Source organism: Scyliorhinus torazame, chromosome 2, assembly GCF_047496885.1.
Source record: "Scyliorhinus torazame isolate Kashiwa2021f chromosome 2, sScyTor2.1, whole genome shotgun sequence".
Taxonomy (NCBI): Eukaryota; Metazoa; Chordata; class Chondrichthyes; order Carcharhiniformes; family Scyliorhinidae; genus Scyliorhinus; species Scyliorhinus torazame.
In genome coordinates, this window is record NC_092708.1 from 42534729 (window position 1) to 42550155 (window position 15427).

General features: G+C 48.6%; 1 protein-coding gene across 3 annotated transcripts in view; it reads left to right on the forward strand.

Annotated features, from left to right (window-relative positions):
* The window catches only part of LOC140387488 (high affinity cGMP-specific 3',5'-cyclic phosphodiesterase 9A), a 206250-nt gene that overhangs the window by 49888 nt on the left and 140935 nt on the right, over positions 1-15427 (forward strand). For 2 of the 3 annotated variants that reach the window (XM_072470641.1, XM_072470650.1), the window contains exon 2: positions 12432-12593. The exons of the other annotated variant lie outside the window; for it this stretch is intronic. In XM_072470641.1, coding sequence (XP_072326742.1) covers positions 12432-12593 — 162 coding nt within the window. The remainder of the gene's footprint in view (positions 1-12431; positions 12594-15427) is intronic. 3 annotated transcript variants of the gene reach the window in all.

Genomic DNA, 15427 nt, shown 5'->3' on the forward strand with positions numbered 1-15427 from the left:
TATCAAATCACTTTCAGACATTGAGGAGTTATACATTAATGAAATATTTCCATGCAAAGATGTCAGTGCCAACAGAGTGTGGGGAAAGATTCTCCCCAGGTTCAGTGAGGCTGCCCTCCATGCATTTCAGGTTAGATGTGATTCATCGAATCCCTGCAGTGCAGAAGGAGGCCATTGGGCCCATCAAGTCTGCACCGACCCTCGGAAAGAGCCCCCTACCTGGTAAATACCAAGGCAAAGTAATTATTTAATAGTTCTGCTATTTTACTATCATTACCTGTGAGTTTAATTTTAATAGCCCCATCCTCATCTTAATTTTCCTTTTGTTATTTGTGTCTCTGTAGAATACTTTATTTCTTTTAGATTTCTTCGAAGGTTTCTTGATAATTTTATTTCAATTTCCTCTGCTTTACTGTTTTCCCCCTGGCCTTTTGTATTCCATTTTCCAACCCCTTCTTTATTGTCTTATATACTTAATATATTTTCCTTAGCATCAATTTTCCCTCAACGACTTCCACGGCATTTTTTTCTTGTCTTTTAGCAGAACTTACTTTTCCTAAACTCTGTCAGTCACTGGTCACTGGGCAGCATGGTAGCACAAGTGGATAGCACTTTGGCTTCACAGCGCCAGGGTCCCAGTTTCGATTCCCCGCTGGGTCACTGTCTGTGCGGAGTCTGCATGTTCTCCCTGTGTCTGTGTGGGTTTCCTCAGGTGCTCCGGTTTCCTCCCACAGTCCAAAGATGTGCAGGTTAGGTGGATTGGCCATGATAAATTGCCCTTAGTGTCCAAAAAGGTTAGGTGTTATTGGGTTACGGGAATAGAGTGGAAGTGAGGGCTTGAGTGGGTCGGTGCAGACTTGATGGGCCGAATGGCCTCCTTCTGCACTGTATGTTCTATGTTCTACATGTTAAATACCTCTTACTGCTGCTTTCCTTTAGTTCTTCAATGATTTCTTCAGCTTACTTTCCCAAGTTACATTCTTAAAATCAGCTTTTCTTTCAGCATTTCCGTATTGATTCCTCTCTTGTTTGACTTATGGAATGAATAGGAAAGCTGTAAATGCAGTAACAACTCTATTCCCTTTTACCTACCTCACAGTACAATGCATTTTCCATGATTATTCTTCTATTTTTATAGCTTTGTCAAACACCTATCCATCTACTTCCCGTTCACTATTGGGTGGTCTGTGATTATACCCTTGAGTTTCTCAATAATAATTATCATCTGGCTGTCTTTGTGCTATCAGTTCAGACAGCTGTTATTAAAAGGATACTAGCAACCTGCGATCACTTGCCCTGGTGCTGCTTTGTACACTTTCCAGGAAATCAAAGTCAGGTATCATTAGGTTTCTGTGCACAGTAATCTGGTATTGGTCTGATGTCACAAGAAGGTTAGAAGTTCCATTAGTGCCAAATAGGACTGAGGCCATCTCGTCTTTAGACTCAACAAATACCTGAGTCATGCGAAGAGGAGGAAGCCCAGGCCGTCTCGTGTTCTTTGGGAAGAGGTGACCGAGGAGGTCAGCAGCGTGGACTTTACAAGAAAGAGTCCCAGCGTCATGATAGGTTCAATGACCTCATGAGGTTGGCAAGGGTGAGTGTGGCATCAGGATAAACAATATTTGCCTGGCGCGATAAGGGCCTTGCAAGTGAATGCAGTAGGTATTCGAGATTAGCTGCCACCCAAAGTTGTATGTTTCCATAAGGACACTGCTGTCTGAAACCATGCCATTGTGCATTCCAAGCAACGATCAGGTCAAATGGTGGGTGGTTGTCAGGATGACGTTGTGATACCTGAGCATCCTGGGCTTCAGTTGTGCACATGTTGATCTGACAATAAGATTGAGCCATGACATGTGGCAGTTTGAGATTGTTTTTTAAAAATAAATGTTTTATTAAAGTTTTTCCAATGCCCCCCCACCCCAGGATGCTGCTGCTGCTGACACTTACTGCTCCCCTAGAAAGTCAAGGAAAGGTTGCCACCACTGGGAGAACCCCATCAAGGACCCTCTCAAGGCAAACTTTATTCGCTCCAGGCTGAGGAACCCCGCCATGTCGCTAACCCAGGTCTCCACGCTCGGGGGTTTCGAGTCCCTCCACATTAACAGAATCCGTCTCCGGGCTACCAGGGAGGCAAAGGCCAGTACCTCGGCCTCTTTCGCTTCCTGCACTCCCGGATCCTCCGCCACCCCAAATACCGCTACCGCTGGGCTCGCCTTCACCCGAGAGTCCAAAACCCTAGACATCACCCTTGCAAACCCCTGCCAGAATCCTTTAAGCGCTGGGCATGCCCAAAACATATGGGCATGATTCGCTGGACTCCCTGCACACCTCGGGCACCTGTCCTCCACCGTAAAAAACCTACTCATTCTTGCCGCTGTTATATGCGCCCGATGCACCACCTTAAACTGGATTAAGCCGAGCCTGGCACATAATGAGGAGGAGTTCACCCTGCCCAGGGCATCAGCCCACAGGCCCCCATCCAGCTCCTTGCCCAGCTCCTCCTCTCACTTATTCTTCAACTCCCCCACTGAGGCTTCCTTTACCTCCTGCAGCTCCTGATATATGTCCGACACCTTCCCCTCCCCTACCCAGACGCCAGACACCACCCTATTCTGGATCCTACGTGGGGGCAGCAGCGGGAATGTCCCCACCTGTTTTCTAAGGAAGTCCCGAACCTGAAGGTACCTGAACGCATTCCCCAGGGGCAGGCCGAACCTCTCCTCCAGCGCCTGCATGCTGGGGAAAACCCCGTCTATAAACAGGTCCCCCATCCTCCGAATACCTGCCCTATAGCAGCCTCGGTACCCCACATCCATCCTACCCGGAGCAAATCTGTGGTTATTCCGTATCGGGGTCCACACCGAGGCCCCCTCCTCTCCCCTGTGTTTCCTCCACTGCCCCCAGATCCTCAGTGCCGCCGTCACCACCGGACTATTGGTGTATCACGCCGGCGAGAACGGCAGCGGAGCTGTGACAAGTGCCCCTAGACTGGTGCCTCTACACGACGCCGCCTCCAGCCGCCCCCTCCTCCATCATCCATTTCCTAATCATGGCCACATTGGCCGCCCAGTAATACCTGCAGAATTTCGGCGGAGCCAGTTCTCCCCCCCCCGGCTACGCTCCAAGAACACCCTTTTGACTCGCGGGGTTTTATTCGCCCACACAGATCCCATAACAATCCTATTCACCCGCTTAAAGAAGGACTTTGGGATGAAAATGGGGAGGCACTGAAATACAAAGAGGAACCTGGGGAGAACCGTCATCTTCACAGTCTGCACCCATCCCACCAGGGAAAGCGGGAGCATATCCCACCTTTCAAACTCTCCCTCCATCTGCTCCACTAGCTGGGTTAAGTTGAGCCTGTGCAGGGCATCCCAGTTCCTGGCCACTTGTATCCCCAAGTACCGAAAGCTCCTCTCCACTATCCTGAGTGGGAGCTCCCTCAGTCTCTCCTCCTGGCACCTACCGTGGACCATGAACAGCTCACTCTTCCTCACGTTCAACTAATACCCTGAGATCCTCCCAAAGTCCCCAAGGATCCGCATGACCTCCCCCATCCCCTCTAATGGGTCCGGAATATACAACAGCAGGACATCCGCATAGAGGGAGACCCGGTGTTCCTCTCCTCCGCGCACTAGCCCCCTCCAATCCCTCGAAGTCCTGAGCGCAATGGCCAATGGCTCAATCGCCACGGCAAACAGCAACGGGGACAGGGGACACCCCTGTCTCATCGCAGTTTGAGATTGTTGATGGAATTTCTGTGTCAAACCTTTTCAGGAGAAGCAAGCTCACAACGCCTGAGAGCGAGCTCATACAGGCAGGGGTCTACCCCACATAGAAGTCATGTTGGAGAAAATTGTGGCCTTCCTCGAGTCCATGTTGACCAGGAGTAGATGTAAGGCCAAGATTGGAGGAAGGCCTGCTTCTGGTGAGATGGCAAACGTATCAGACTGGGTGGAAAGAAGTGATAGTTGGGTAGTTTTTAAGGAGGCTAGGAATTATGCAATGTGTTTAGTGTACATATTTTGCACTTTGGAATCTTAACAAGCTTCATAGTCAGAGGCTTCATGTCATCGCTTAAGGTTCATGGTGGCTGAGGAGTTCATTCATGCATGTCAAGCCATGAAAAGGTTTATTTGAGTTGTGTGATAGGAGTGATGTGTGAAGTAATGTGATACCTGATTACCCCCTTACTGACCTCTCTCTGTTTCAGGAGAAGCCTCTTCAGCGCAACAGAATCTATGCAGCAACCTGCTTCCTCCTCCTGTGAGGATCCCTCACCTCCTCTCTCTGCACCTAGTACCATTATAGATACTGGCACTTTGACAGGGCCCAACAACGTCTCGACTTCCAACGGAAGCTAAAGAAATTCGGCATGTCTGCATCGACTCTCACAAACTTCTACAGATGTGCCATAGAGAGCATCCTATCTGGCTGCATCACAGCCTGATATGGCAACTGAATAGATAGGATAGATGCGGGCAGGTTGTTTCCACTGGTCGGGGAAAGCAGAACTAGGGGGCATAGCCTCAAAATAAGGGGAAGTAGATTTAGGACCGAGTTTAGGAGGAACTTCTTCACCCAAAGGGTTGTGAATCTCTGGAATTCCTTGCCCAGTGAAGCAGTTGAGGCTCCTTTAAATGTTTTTAAGAAAAAGATAGATACCTTTCTAAAGAATAAAGGGATTCGGGGATATGGTGTACGGGTCGGAGAGTGGAGCTGAGTCCACAAAGATCAGCCATGATCTCATTGAATGGCGGAGCAGGCTCGAGGGGCCAGATGGCCTACTCCTGTTCCTAGTTCTTATGTTCTTATGCTCGTTCCAAGATTGCAAGAAACTGCAGAGTGTGGTGACTTCAGCCGAACGCATCACACAAGCTTGCCACCCTCACATTGATTCCGTCTACACCTACCGCTGCCTCAGGAAGGCAGACAGCATTAGCAGAGACCCCTTCCAACCAGGCATTGCCATCTTCCAGACCCTTCCTTCAGGCAGAAGGTACAATGTCTGAAGACTCGCACATCCAGACATAGGAACAGTTTCTTCCCCACAGCTACTCGACTCCTCAATGACTCTTCCTCAGACTGATCTGTTCCCTGTAAGAACACTATTCACGACGCCCTATGCTGCTCTTGCTCATGTATTTGCTTTGTTTGGCCCCTTGTTTTGCACTGTAACCAATCACTGTTTGTCGATGTACCATTTGTCAATGTTCTCTGTTGATTATTCTTGTGTCTACTATGTACGTACTGTGTACGTTCCCTCGGCCGCAGAAAAATACTTTTCACTGTACTTCGGTACATGTGATAATAAGTCAAATCAAATCAAATCAAATCATCAGGGTTCTGCACGTCACACAGGCGTTATGCACACACAGTTGCATGTGTAGCAGCCGGAGAGCATGGACGAGCAGGCCTCGGCAGTCAGAGGAGTATCCAGGGCGATGATGAGACTGATTCTGAGCTGGATGATGAGCCTCTAGGGTCATTCGTAAGGCAACAGATGCTTGAAGGTCAGCAACAGGTCAGTGAAGAATTGACAGACGGGTTGCGTGCTCTGGCCCAGACTGTGGAGGTGTCCATCCAGCCATGAGTTCTGTAATCACCTGCTCTTTGGAGCGCTAAACTCCCTCCATTGACAGACTGGTGGCTGTCCTGGTGGGGCAAACTGAGCATATTGCCGGTGCAATCATCGGCATGCGCTCAAACGTGCACACCATCTCCCTGGCTCTGAGCTCAGGGACACAGACCCAGGACGACCAGGAAACTGGGAGCTTGGCGCCCATCGCGTTCCTGGAACCGCACCGGTTGGCAGGGAGGACTAGCCGGTCCCAGTAGCAGTGGGTGAACAGTAGCTACCTCCATCTGAAAGTCCCTCTCACGTTCCTCTGATGGAGCAGCGTCTCCTTTGTTTATCAGGGTCATTGTCACAGGCCTCGGTCCTTGCCATGGCAACTGCACATTTACATGCGCCTGTGCAAGAGTCTTCTGGATTGATGGGCCACTTCAGGCCACAACCGCACAAAGGATGCCTGCCAAAGCCATCCAGGGCAAGGGAGGTGACGATCAGATGTCTCTCTCCAGTGCAGCTGCAAATAAGAGGGGAAGATTCCGCCAGAGCACTCATAGATGATTTTGGAAATTTGTGACCTTCGTCACGAACAGGGGCACACGGGTGACAGTTCCCTTTAACGATGTTGGTATGTTGGCTTGTGAATAAACACATTGATGTGTTGGGTATGCCGGGTCTGCGAGGACTGCGTTTACTGCGGCAGTGAGAGAGACAGGCTTCCAACACTTGAAGAAATGCAACTCGATTTTATTGAACTCTTAACTGTCATACATACTTTAACTGTGGGTTGACACTATGCTAACTTGACTGGAGACCTGAGGCTAACCTGACCAGACTATCTTACTACCACATGGTGTATATTCTAGTTGCTGCTCATGGGCTCTGACTGTCTCAGAGGCTGGATCCCAAGAGAGCGGGAAAACTAGTGCCCTCTGGCTTTATAGTGGCCGTGTCCTGTCTGGTGATTGGCTGCTGTGCTCTGTGTGTTCACTGGTCATCCTGTGTGTCAATCACTGCCTGTCTGTGCACCATCATATACCTGTGTGTATATTATGACATCCCCCCTTTTTTTTTTACTTATTAAAAAATGTGTGTGGGTCAATAAATAGTGAGTGCGTGTGTGTACAGGAGCTTGACTATATACAAAGTATGTTAACATATTCACATGGGAAGGTGTCTAGTGCAGATAGAGGGCAGATAACAAATTAGGAAGAAACAATATGTACAGATGTGTAAACGGATCACAAGGTAATGCAACATTCAGTCTATAAATTCAGTCTCTGTGGCGGGCGACGAGTTCTGGTTGACCGCCTCAAGGGTGGATCAGGGGCCGCCTGCACTTGAACGGGCGGGACTGCCTCCAATGTAGAGGTCGGTAAAAGACCTGGCAGATCGGTGGCCTCATGGAAAGGCGCGTCCTGAGGAACCAGCATGCGAGGCGGGACATCACGCTCAGGTGGCGGGCGTGGAAGTAGCCGCAGTGCCCGCCTATTACGCCGCAGAAAGGAGCCATCATGCATGCGAATGAGGAACGATCTTGGGGCCACTTGCTTAACCACCACAGCCGTGGCAGATCAGCCACCGACAGATAGCTGAACACAGACTCGGTCAGCAGGAGCCAGAGCAGGGAGATCTGTGGTGTGGGCGTCGTACGCCGAATTGCATTGAGCCCGAGACTGTTGCATCCTCTGCAGGACCAGAAGATTGTCAAGGTCCGGGATGTGGATAGCCGGCACCGGCGTCTGTAGTGTGCGGTTCATAAGAACATAAGAACTAGGAGCAGGAGTAGGCCGACTGGCCCCTCGAGCCTCCTCCACCATTCAATGAGATCATGGCTGATCTTTTGTGGACTCAGCTCCACTTTCCGGCCCGAACACCATAACCCTTAATCCCTTTATTCTTCAAAAAACTATCTATCTTTATCTTAAAAACATTTAATGAAGGAGCCTCTACTGCTTCACTAGGCAAGGAATGCCAGAGATTCACAACCCTTTGGGTGAAGAAGTTCCTCCTAAACTCAATCCTAAATCTACTTCCCCTTATTTTGAGGCTATGCCCCCTAGTTCTGCTTTCACCCGCCAGTGGAAACAACCTGCCCGCATCTATCCTATCTATTCCCTTCATAATCTTATATGTTTCTATAAGATCCCCCCTCACCCTTCTAAATTCCAACGAGTACAGTCCCAGTCTACTCAACCTCTCCTCGTAATCCAACCCCTTCAGCTCTGGGATTAACCTAGTGAATCTCCTCTGCACACCCTCCAGTGCCAGTACGTCCTTTCTCAAGTAAGGAGACCAAAACTGAACACAATACTCCAGGTGTGGCCTCACTAACACCTTATACAATTGCAGCAGAACCTCCCTAGTCTTAAATTCCATCCCTCTAGCAATGAAGGACAAAATTCCATTTGCCTTCTTAATCACCTGTTGCACCTGTAAACCAACTTTTTGCGACTCATGCACTAGCACACCCAGGTCTCTCTGCACAGCAGCATGTTTTAATATTTTATCATTTAAATAATAATCCTTTTTGCTGTTATTCCTACCAAAATGGATAACCTCACATTTGTCAACATTGTATTCCATCTGCCAGACCCTAGCCCATTCACTTAGCCTATCCAAATCCCTCTGCAGACTTCCAGTATCCTCTGCACTTTTTGCTTTACCACTTATCTTAGTGTCGTCTGCAAACTTGGACACATTGCCCTTGGTCCCCAACTCCAAATCATCTATGTAAATTGTGAACAGTTGTGGGCCCAACACTGATCCCTGAGGGACACTGCTAGCTACTGATTGCCAACCAGAGAAACACCCATTAATCTCCACTCTTTGCTTTCTATTAATTAACCAGTCCTCTATCCATGCTACTACTTTACCCTTAATGCCATGCATCTTTATCCTATGCAACAACCTTTTGTGTGGCACCTTGTCAAAGGCTTTCTGGAAATCCAGATATACCACATCCATTGGCTCCCCGTTATCTACCGCACTGTTAATGTCCTCAAAAAATTCCACTAATTTAGTTAGGCACGACCTGCCCTTTATGAACCCATGCTGCGTCTGCCCAATGGGACAATTTCCATCCAGATGCCTCGCTATTTCTTCCTTGATGATAGATTCCAGATATCTATCCTACCAAAGTTAAGCTCACTGGCCTATAATTACCCGCTTTCTGCCTACCTCCTTTTTTAAACAGTGGTGTCATGTTTGCTAATTTCCAATCCGCCAGGACCACCCCAGAGTCTAGTGAATTTTGGTAAATTATCACTAGTGCATTTGCAATTTCCCTAGCCATCTCTTTTACCACTCTGGGATGCATTCCATCAGGTCCAGGAGACTTGTCTACCTTTAGCCCCATTAGCTTGCCCATCACTACCTCCTTGGTGATAACAATCCTCTCAAGGTCCTCACCTGTCATAGCCTCATTTCCGTCAGTCACTGGCATGTTATTTATGTCTTCCACTGTGAAGACCGACCCAAAAAACCTGTTCAGTTCCTCAGCCATTTCCTCATCTCCCATTATTAAATCTCCCTTCTCATCCTCTAAAAGGACCAATAGGGACAGGCTAGAGGACAAAGGAGTCGCCCGGTAGGCTAACAGCGCCAGGTTAAAATCCGAACCCGAGTCAGCAGCTTTGCACAACAGTCTTTTAACAATGTGGTCCCCTTTTTCAGCCTTCCCATTCGACTGGGGGTAGTCGGGGCTTGAAGTGGTGTGCTTGAAATTGTACAGCCGGGCAAAATCCGTCCACTCCTGGCTGAAGAAACAAGGGCCATTATCAGTCATAACTGGAATGCCATGACGGGCAAAAGTCTCTTTGCATGCCTTGATGACCATTGCTGATGTGAGGTCAGTCAGTCTTACCACCTTGGGGTAGTTGGAAAAGTAGTCCATGAGGAGGACATAGTCTCGGCCCTTTGCATGAAAGAGGTCAGTACCTATTTTGGACCACGGGGAGGACACCAGTTCATGCGGCTGTAGAGTCTCTTTGGGCTGAGCTGGCTGGAACCTTTGACATGTTGGGCAATTAAGGACCATATTGGCGATATCCTGACTGATGCCTGGCCAATATACTGCCTCTCGGGCTCGACGGCGACACTTTTCGACCCCCAGGTGACCCTCGTGGATTTGGCCGAGGACCAGCTCTCGCATGCTCTGTGGGATTACTATCCTGTCCAGCTTCATTAATATGCCGTCCACCACCGCTAGATCGTCCTTTATATTATAAAACTGGGGGCACTGCCCCTTTTGCCATCCATCCGTGAGATGTCGCATTACCCGCTGGAGTAAAGGATCCCTGGCCGTCTCCTGATGAATTTAAACGACCCTTTCATCAGTGGCCGGAAAGTTGGATGCACAAAACTTCACTTGAGCGTCTATCTGACAGACAAAGTCCGACTGCTCACACGGTGTGGTGGTGGATCTGGAGAGTGCATCGGCCACAATGAGCTCTTTGCCCGGGGTGTAGACCAGGTCGAAATCGTAGCGGCGGAGTTTGAGGAGGATACGTTGTAGCCGTGGCGTCATATCATTGAGGTCTTTTTGGATGATGTGAACCAATGGCCTGTGGTCTGTCTCGGCCGTGAATTTGGGGAGTCCATACACGTAATCATGGAATTTGTCATTCTCTGTGAGGAGGCCCAGGCATTCTTTTTCAATCTGAGCGTATCGTTGCTCAGTAGGGGTCATGGCTCTAGAGCCATATGCGACTGGGGCCCAGGAGGAGGATTCATCCCGCTGGAGGAGTACTGCCCCAATGCCAGCCTGGCTCGCGTCGGTGGAGATCTTCATCTCCTTGGCGGAGTGGAAAAATGCCAGTACCGAGGCCTTGGTAAGTTTCGCCCTGAGCTCACGCCACTCTTGCTCATGAGCGGGGAGCCACTGGAAGTCCGTAGTTTTTTTGACAAGGTTGCGGAGATTTGTGGTGTGTGATGCAAGGTTGGGGATAAACTTCCCAAGCAAATTGACCATCCCTAGGAAGCGGAGGACCGCCTTCTTGTCCTCCGGGGTCTTCATGGCATTGATCGCCGCCACCTTGTCTGCATCTGGCCGCACACTGAACTGCGAAATACTAGTGCCCTCTGGCTTTATAGTGGTCGAGTCCTGTCTGGTGATTGGCTGCTGTGTTCTGTGTGTTCACTGGTCATCCTGTGTGTCAATCACTGCCTGTCTGTGCACCATCATATACCTGTGTGTGTATTATGACACACACAACTCGCATTCCCTCTTGCTTTTATATTCTTATTGATAACTGTAGATATGTGACTTGTGTCTGAAGATTGAGGTAGGAAATGAAAGGTCGGGTGCGGGCTGGAGGAATTGTGTAAATGTGTAGTTAGATGGAGAATGTTTGCATGCGTGGGCTTTGCGACTCACTCATTGCAAATGCAAGATGGACGGACAATATTTCATGCAACCTCTGAAGTTGCAATGGCTAGAAGACCTAGGTAAACTTTTGGCGTATTACGAGTCTCTAGTCTCATGGCCATCCCCTCGGTCACAACCAGGGACATTCGCAGCAGCATTTTGTACCCTCACCTCATCCTCAACATCGAAAAGGTCTGAAACTTGAGAAATCCTGGGAACATATCATCGCTACTGCCAGGATATCTGGCATGCTCCGTAGTTAGTGGTAGCACACTAGTTGCATTTTGATTGAGTGGAATCCCTTTCTGTTTATGAATGTGCAGGGTTGTCCCGCAGGAGCCTTGTTAGCCATGTGTGTGCACAATCAATGGCTCCCTGTACTCTGGGGAAACCAGCAATGGCAGCAAATCCTCGGGCTCTCTTGTTCTGGCTATGTGTATGCTGCATTAAGGCGATGGAATTGCTGGCCCTCTGGAACATTGCATCCGTGAACAGCTTGATGCAACTGTGTGCAGCCGGCTGTGTTTTCCCAGCCAGCTCTCCAAAGGCTGCCTTAAAAGAACCCGTGGTGAAAAAGTTCAGCACCCTTCAAGCTCCAGGGAAGTTTGATGGGCTCTCCCTTGCGAGTACCTCACAAAGTGATGGAACAGTTGCCCCTGGAAACCCCAGTTATTTTCTGCACCGAATCTCACTCAGTTTCAGGTAGCTGAATTGCTGCCTGTGTACCCTAGGTGCAGCATAATGCCTTCTGCGCCTGCGCTGTGCGTTTTAAGGGTCTGTGGGGCCTGGTGCTGCTTTGTTCCCATCCTGTGGACCCTCGGCCTTCTGGGACATCTTCTGACCCCCCCAAGTCCTATCACTCTTCTGGTCTTCCTCCTCACTGGAGGCTATGTCTCCAATGGAGACTGCAATCCTCATTTGTCTCCGAGAATGTTCACCCCTCGATGCTGGGCTACGGACAGGAAAAGATTCAATGAACTATCATAAGATCCCACTGAAAGAGAGGAGTGTTCTTCGCAATAGAAAATACCCAAAATGTAACTCTGCTCGAAGAAAAGTAGCAATCCCTGCAGCCAATGGATTTTGACCTGCAAAACATCAGACACTGATCGCAGCTGGAGGTCAAAAGCCCACCAAAATGAGGTTGCCTTTAAAAAGAATTGCTTCCCCACCTGTTGTGAAACTCACTTTTAAGGCCTATTATTGCCTTTTGACCAAATAATTCCAGTCAGGTAGGTTGGTAATTGCCTCAATTGGCATTAAAATTAACATTTAATAATGTGGGCAGGTTCCTGATTTGTTGACCATATATGGCATTGTCGTTAACCAACGCGATGACCTCGTGAGTGACCATCACCCAATGTCAACATGCCCCATAATACACACCAAAAAGCGGGAAATGCTCCCAATCGCAGAGTGTATCATTCACCCCTATGCGTTTCCAGCATTGTTTTTCTGAGTTAAGACTGTTCTTTTGTTTTCTTCCAGAGGTTTTCCGAGCTGCTGCAGAGGCAGGTCCCTATGACATCCTGAAGCTGTACAACACAAAAGGCAACATGATAAACATTTCCCCCAAACTGGAGTCTAATATTCGGCAGACACAGTACAAATTGGAAGTTGTTGCTGCTGATTGTAAGACCAATTCCTTGGGTAAGAGGCAATTCCAGCATCGCGTGACAAATACCACATTTCACAATGTGCAGAGAAATTCAACACAACACAGTATGGATAGTCCAAAGTGAACCAACATGACACAGTATGGATAGTCCAAAGTGAACCAACACGACACAGTATGGATAGTCCAAAGAGAACCAACACGACACAGTATGGATAGTCCAAAATGAACCAACATGACACAGTATGGATAGTCCAAAGTGAACCAACATGACACAGTATGGATAGTCCAAAGTGAAACAACACTGCACAGCATGGGTAGTGCAGAGTAACTCAACACAGCACAGTATGGATAATGCAGAGTAACTCAACACGGCACAGTATGAATCGTGCAGAGTAACTTAGCATGGCACAGTATGGATAGTTCAGAGTAACTCAACATGGCACAGTACGGATAGTGCAGGGTAACTCAACATGACACAGTATGGATATTGCAGAGTAACTCAGCACGGCACAGTATGGACAGCGGAGAGTAACTCAGCACGCCACAGTATGGACAGTGCAGAGTAACTCAGTACGGCACAGTATGGATATTGCAGAGTAACTCAACACGACGCAGTATGGATATTGCAGAGTAACTCAACACGACGCAGTATGGACAGTGCAGAGTAACTCAGTACGGCACAGTATGGACAGTGCAGAGTAACTCAGTACGGCACAGTATGGACAGTGCAGAGTAACTCAGCACGGCACAGTATGGATAGTGCAGAGTAACTCAACACGGCACAGTATGGGTAGTGCAGAGTAACTCAACACAGCACAGCACAGTATGGACTCAACACAGCACAGTATGGATAATGCAGAGTAACTCAACACGGCACAGTATGAATCGTGCAGAGTAACTTAGCATGGCACAGTATGGATAGTTCAGAGTAACTCAACATGGCACAGTACGGATAGTGCAGGGTTACTCAACATGGCACAGTATGGATAGTGCAGGGTTACTCAACATGGCACAGTATGGATAGTGCAGAGTAACTCAGCACGCACAGTATGGACAGTGCAGAGTAACTCAACATGACACAGTATGGATATTGCAGAGTAACTCAGCACGGCACAGTATGGATAGTGCAGGGTAACTCAACACGGCACAGTATGGATAGTGCAGAGTAACTCAGTACGCACAGGATGGACAGTGCAGAGTAACTCAACATGACACAGTATGGATATTGCAGAGTAACTCAGCACGCACAGTATGGACAGTGCAGAATAACTCAACATGACACAGTATGGATATTGCAGAGTAACTCAGCACAGCACAGTATGGATAGTGCAGGGTAACTCAACACGGCACAGTATGGATAGTGCAGAGTAACTCAGTACGCACAGTATGGACAGTGCAGAGTAACTCAACATGACACAGTATGGATATTGCAGAGTAACTCAGCACGGGACAGTATGGACAGCGGAGAGTAACTCAGTACGGCACAGTATGGATATTGCAGAGTAACTCAGCACGGCACAGTATGCACAGTGCAGAGTAATTCAGCAGGGCACAGTATGGACAGTGCAGAGTAACTCAGCACGCACAGTATGGACAGTGCAGAGTAACTCAACATGACACAGTATGGATATTGCAGAGTAACTCAGCACGGCACAGTATGGATAGTGCAGGGTAACTCAACACGGCACAGTATGGATATTGCAGAGTAACTCAGCACGGCACAGTATGGACAGTGCAGAGTAACTCAGCACGGCACAGTATGGATATTGCAGAGTAACTCAGCACGGCACAGTATGGACAGCGGAGAGTAACTCAGCATGCCACAGTATGGAAAGTGCAGAGTAACTCAGCACGGCACAGTATGGATATTGCAGAGTAACTCAGTACGGCACATTATGGACAGTGCAGAGTAACTCAGCACGGCACAGTATGGATATTGCAGAGTAACTCAACATGACGCAATATGGACAGTGCAGAGTAACTCAGTACGGCACAGTATGGACAGTGCAGAGTAACTCAACACGATGCAGTATGGACAGCGGAGAGTAACTCAGTACGGCACAGTATGGATATTGCAGAGTAACTCAGCAAGGCACAGTATGGACAGTGCAGAGTAACTCAACACGACGCAGTATGGACAGCGGAGAGTAACTCAGCACGGCACAGTATGGATATTGCAGAGTAACTCAGCACGGCACAGTATGGACAGCGGAGAGTAACTCAGTACGGCACAGTATGGATATTGCAGAGTAACTCAGCATGGCACAGTATGGACAGCGGAGAGTAACTCAGCACGGCACAGTATGGACAGTGCAGAGTAACTCAGTACGGCACAGTATGGACAGTGCAGAGTAACTCAGTACGGCACAGTATGGACAGTGCAGAGTAACTCAGTACGGCACAGTATGGACAGTGCAGAGTAACTCAACACGACGCAGTATGGACAGCGGAGAGTAACTCAGCACGGCACAGTATGGATATAGCAGAGTAACTCAGTACGGCACAGTATGGACGGTGCAGAGTAACTCAGTACGGCACAGTATGGACGGTGCAGAGTAACTCAGCACGGCACAGTATGGACAGTGCAGAGTAACACAACACGACGCAGTATGGATATTGCAGAGTAACTCAGTACGGCACAGTATGGATAGTGCAGAGTAACTCAGTACGCACAGTATGGACAGTGCAGAGTAACTCAGCACGGCACAGTATGGATAGTGCAGAGTAACTCAGTACGCACAGTATGGACAGTGCAGAGTAACTCAACATGACACAGTATGGATATTGCAGAGTAACTCAGCACGCACAGTATGGACAGTGCAGAATAACCCAATATGACACAGTATGGATATTGCAGAGTAACTCA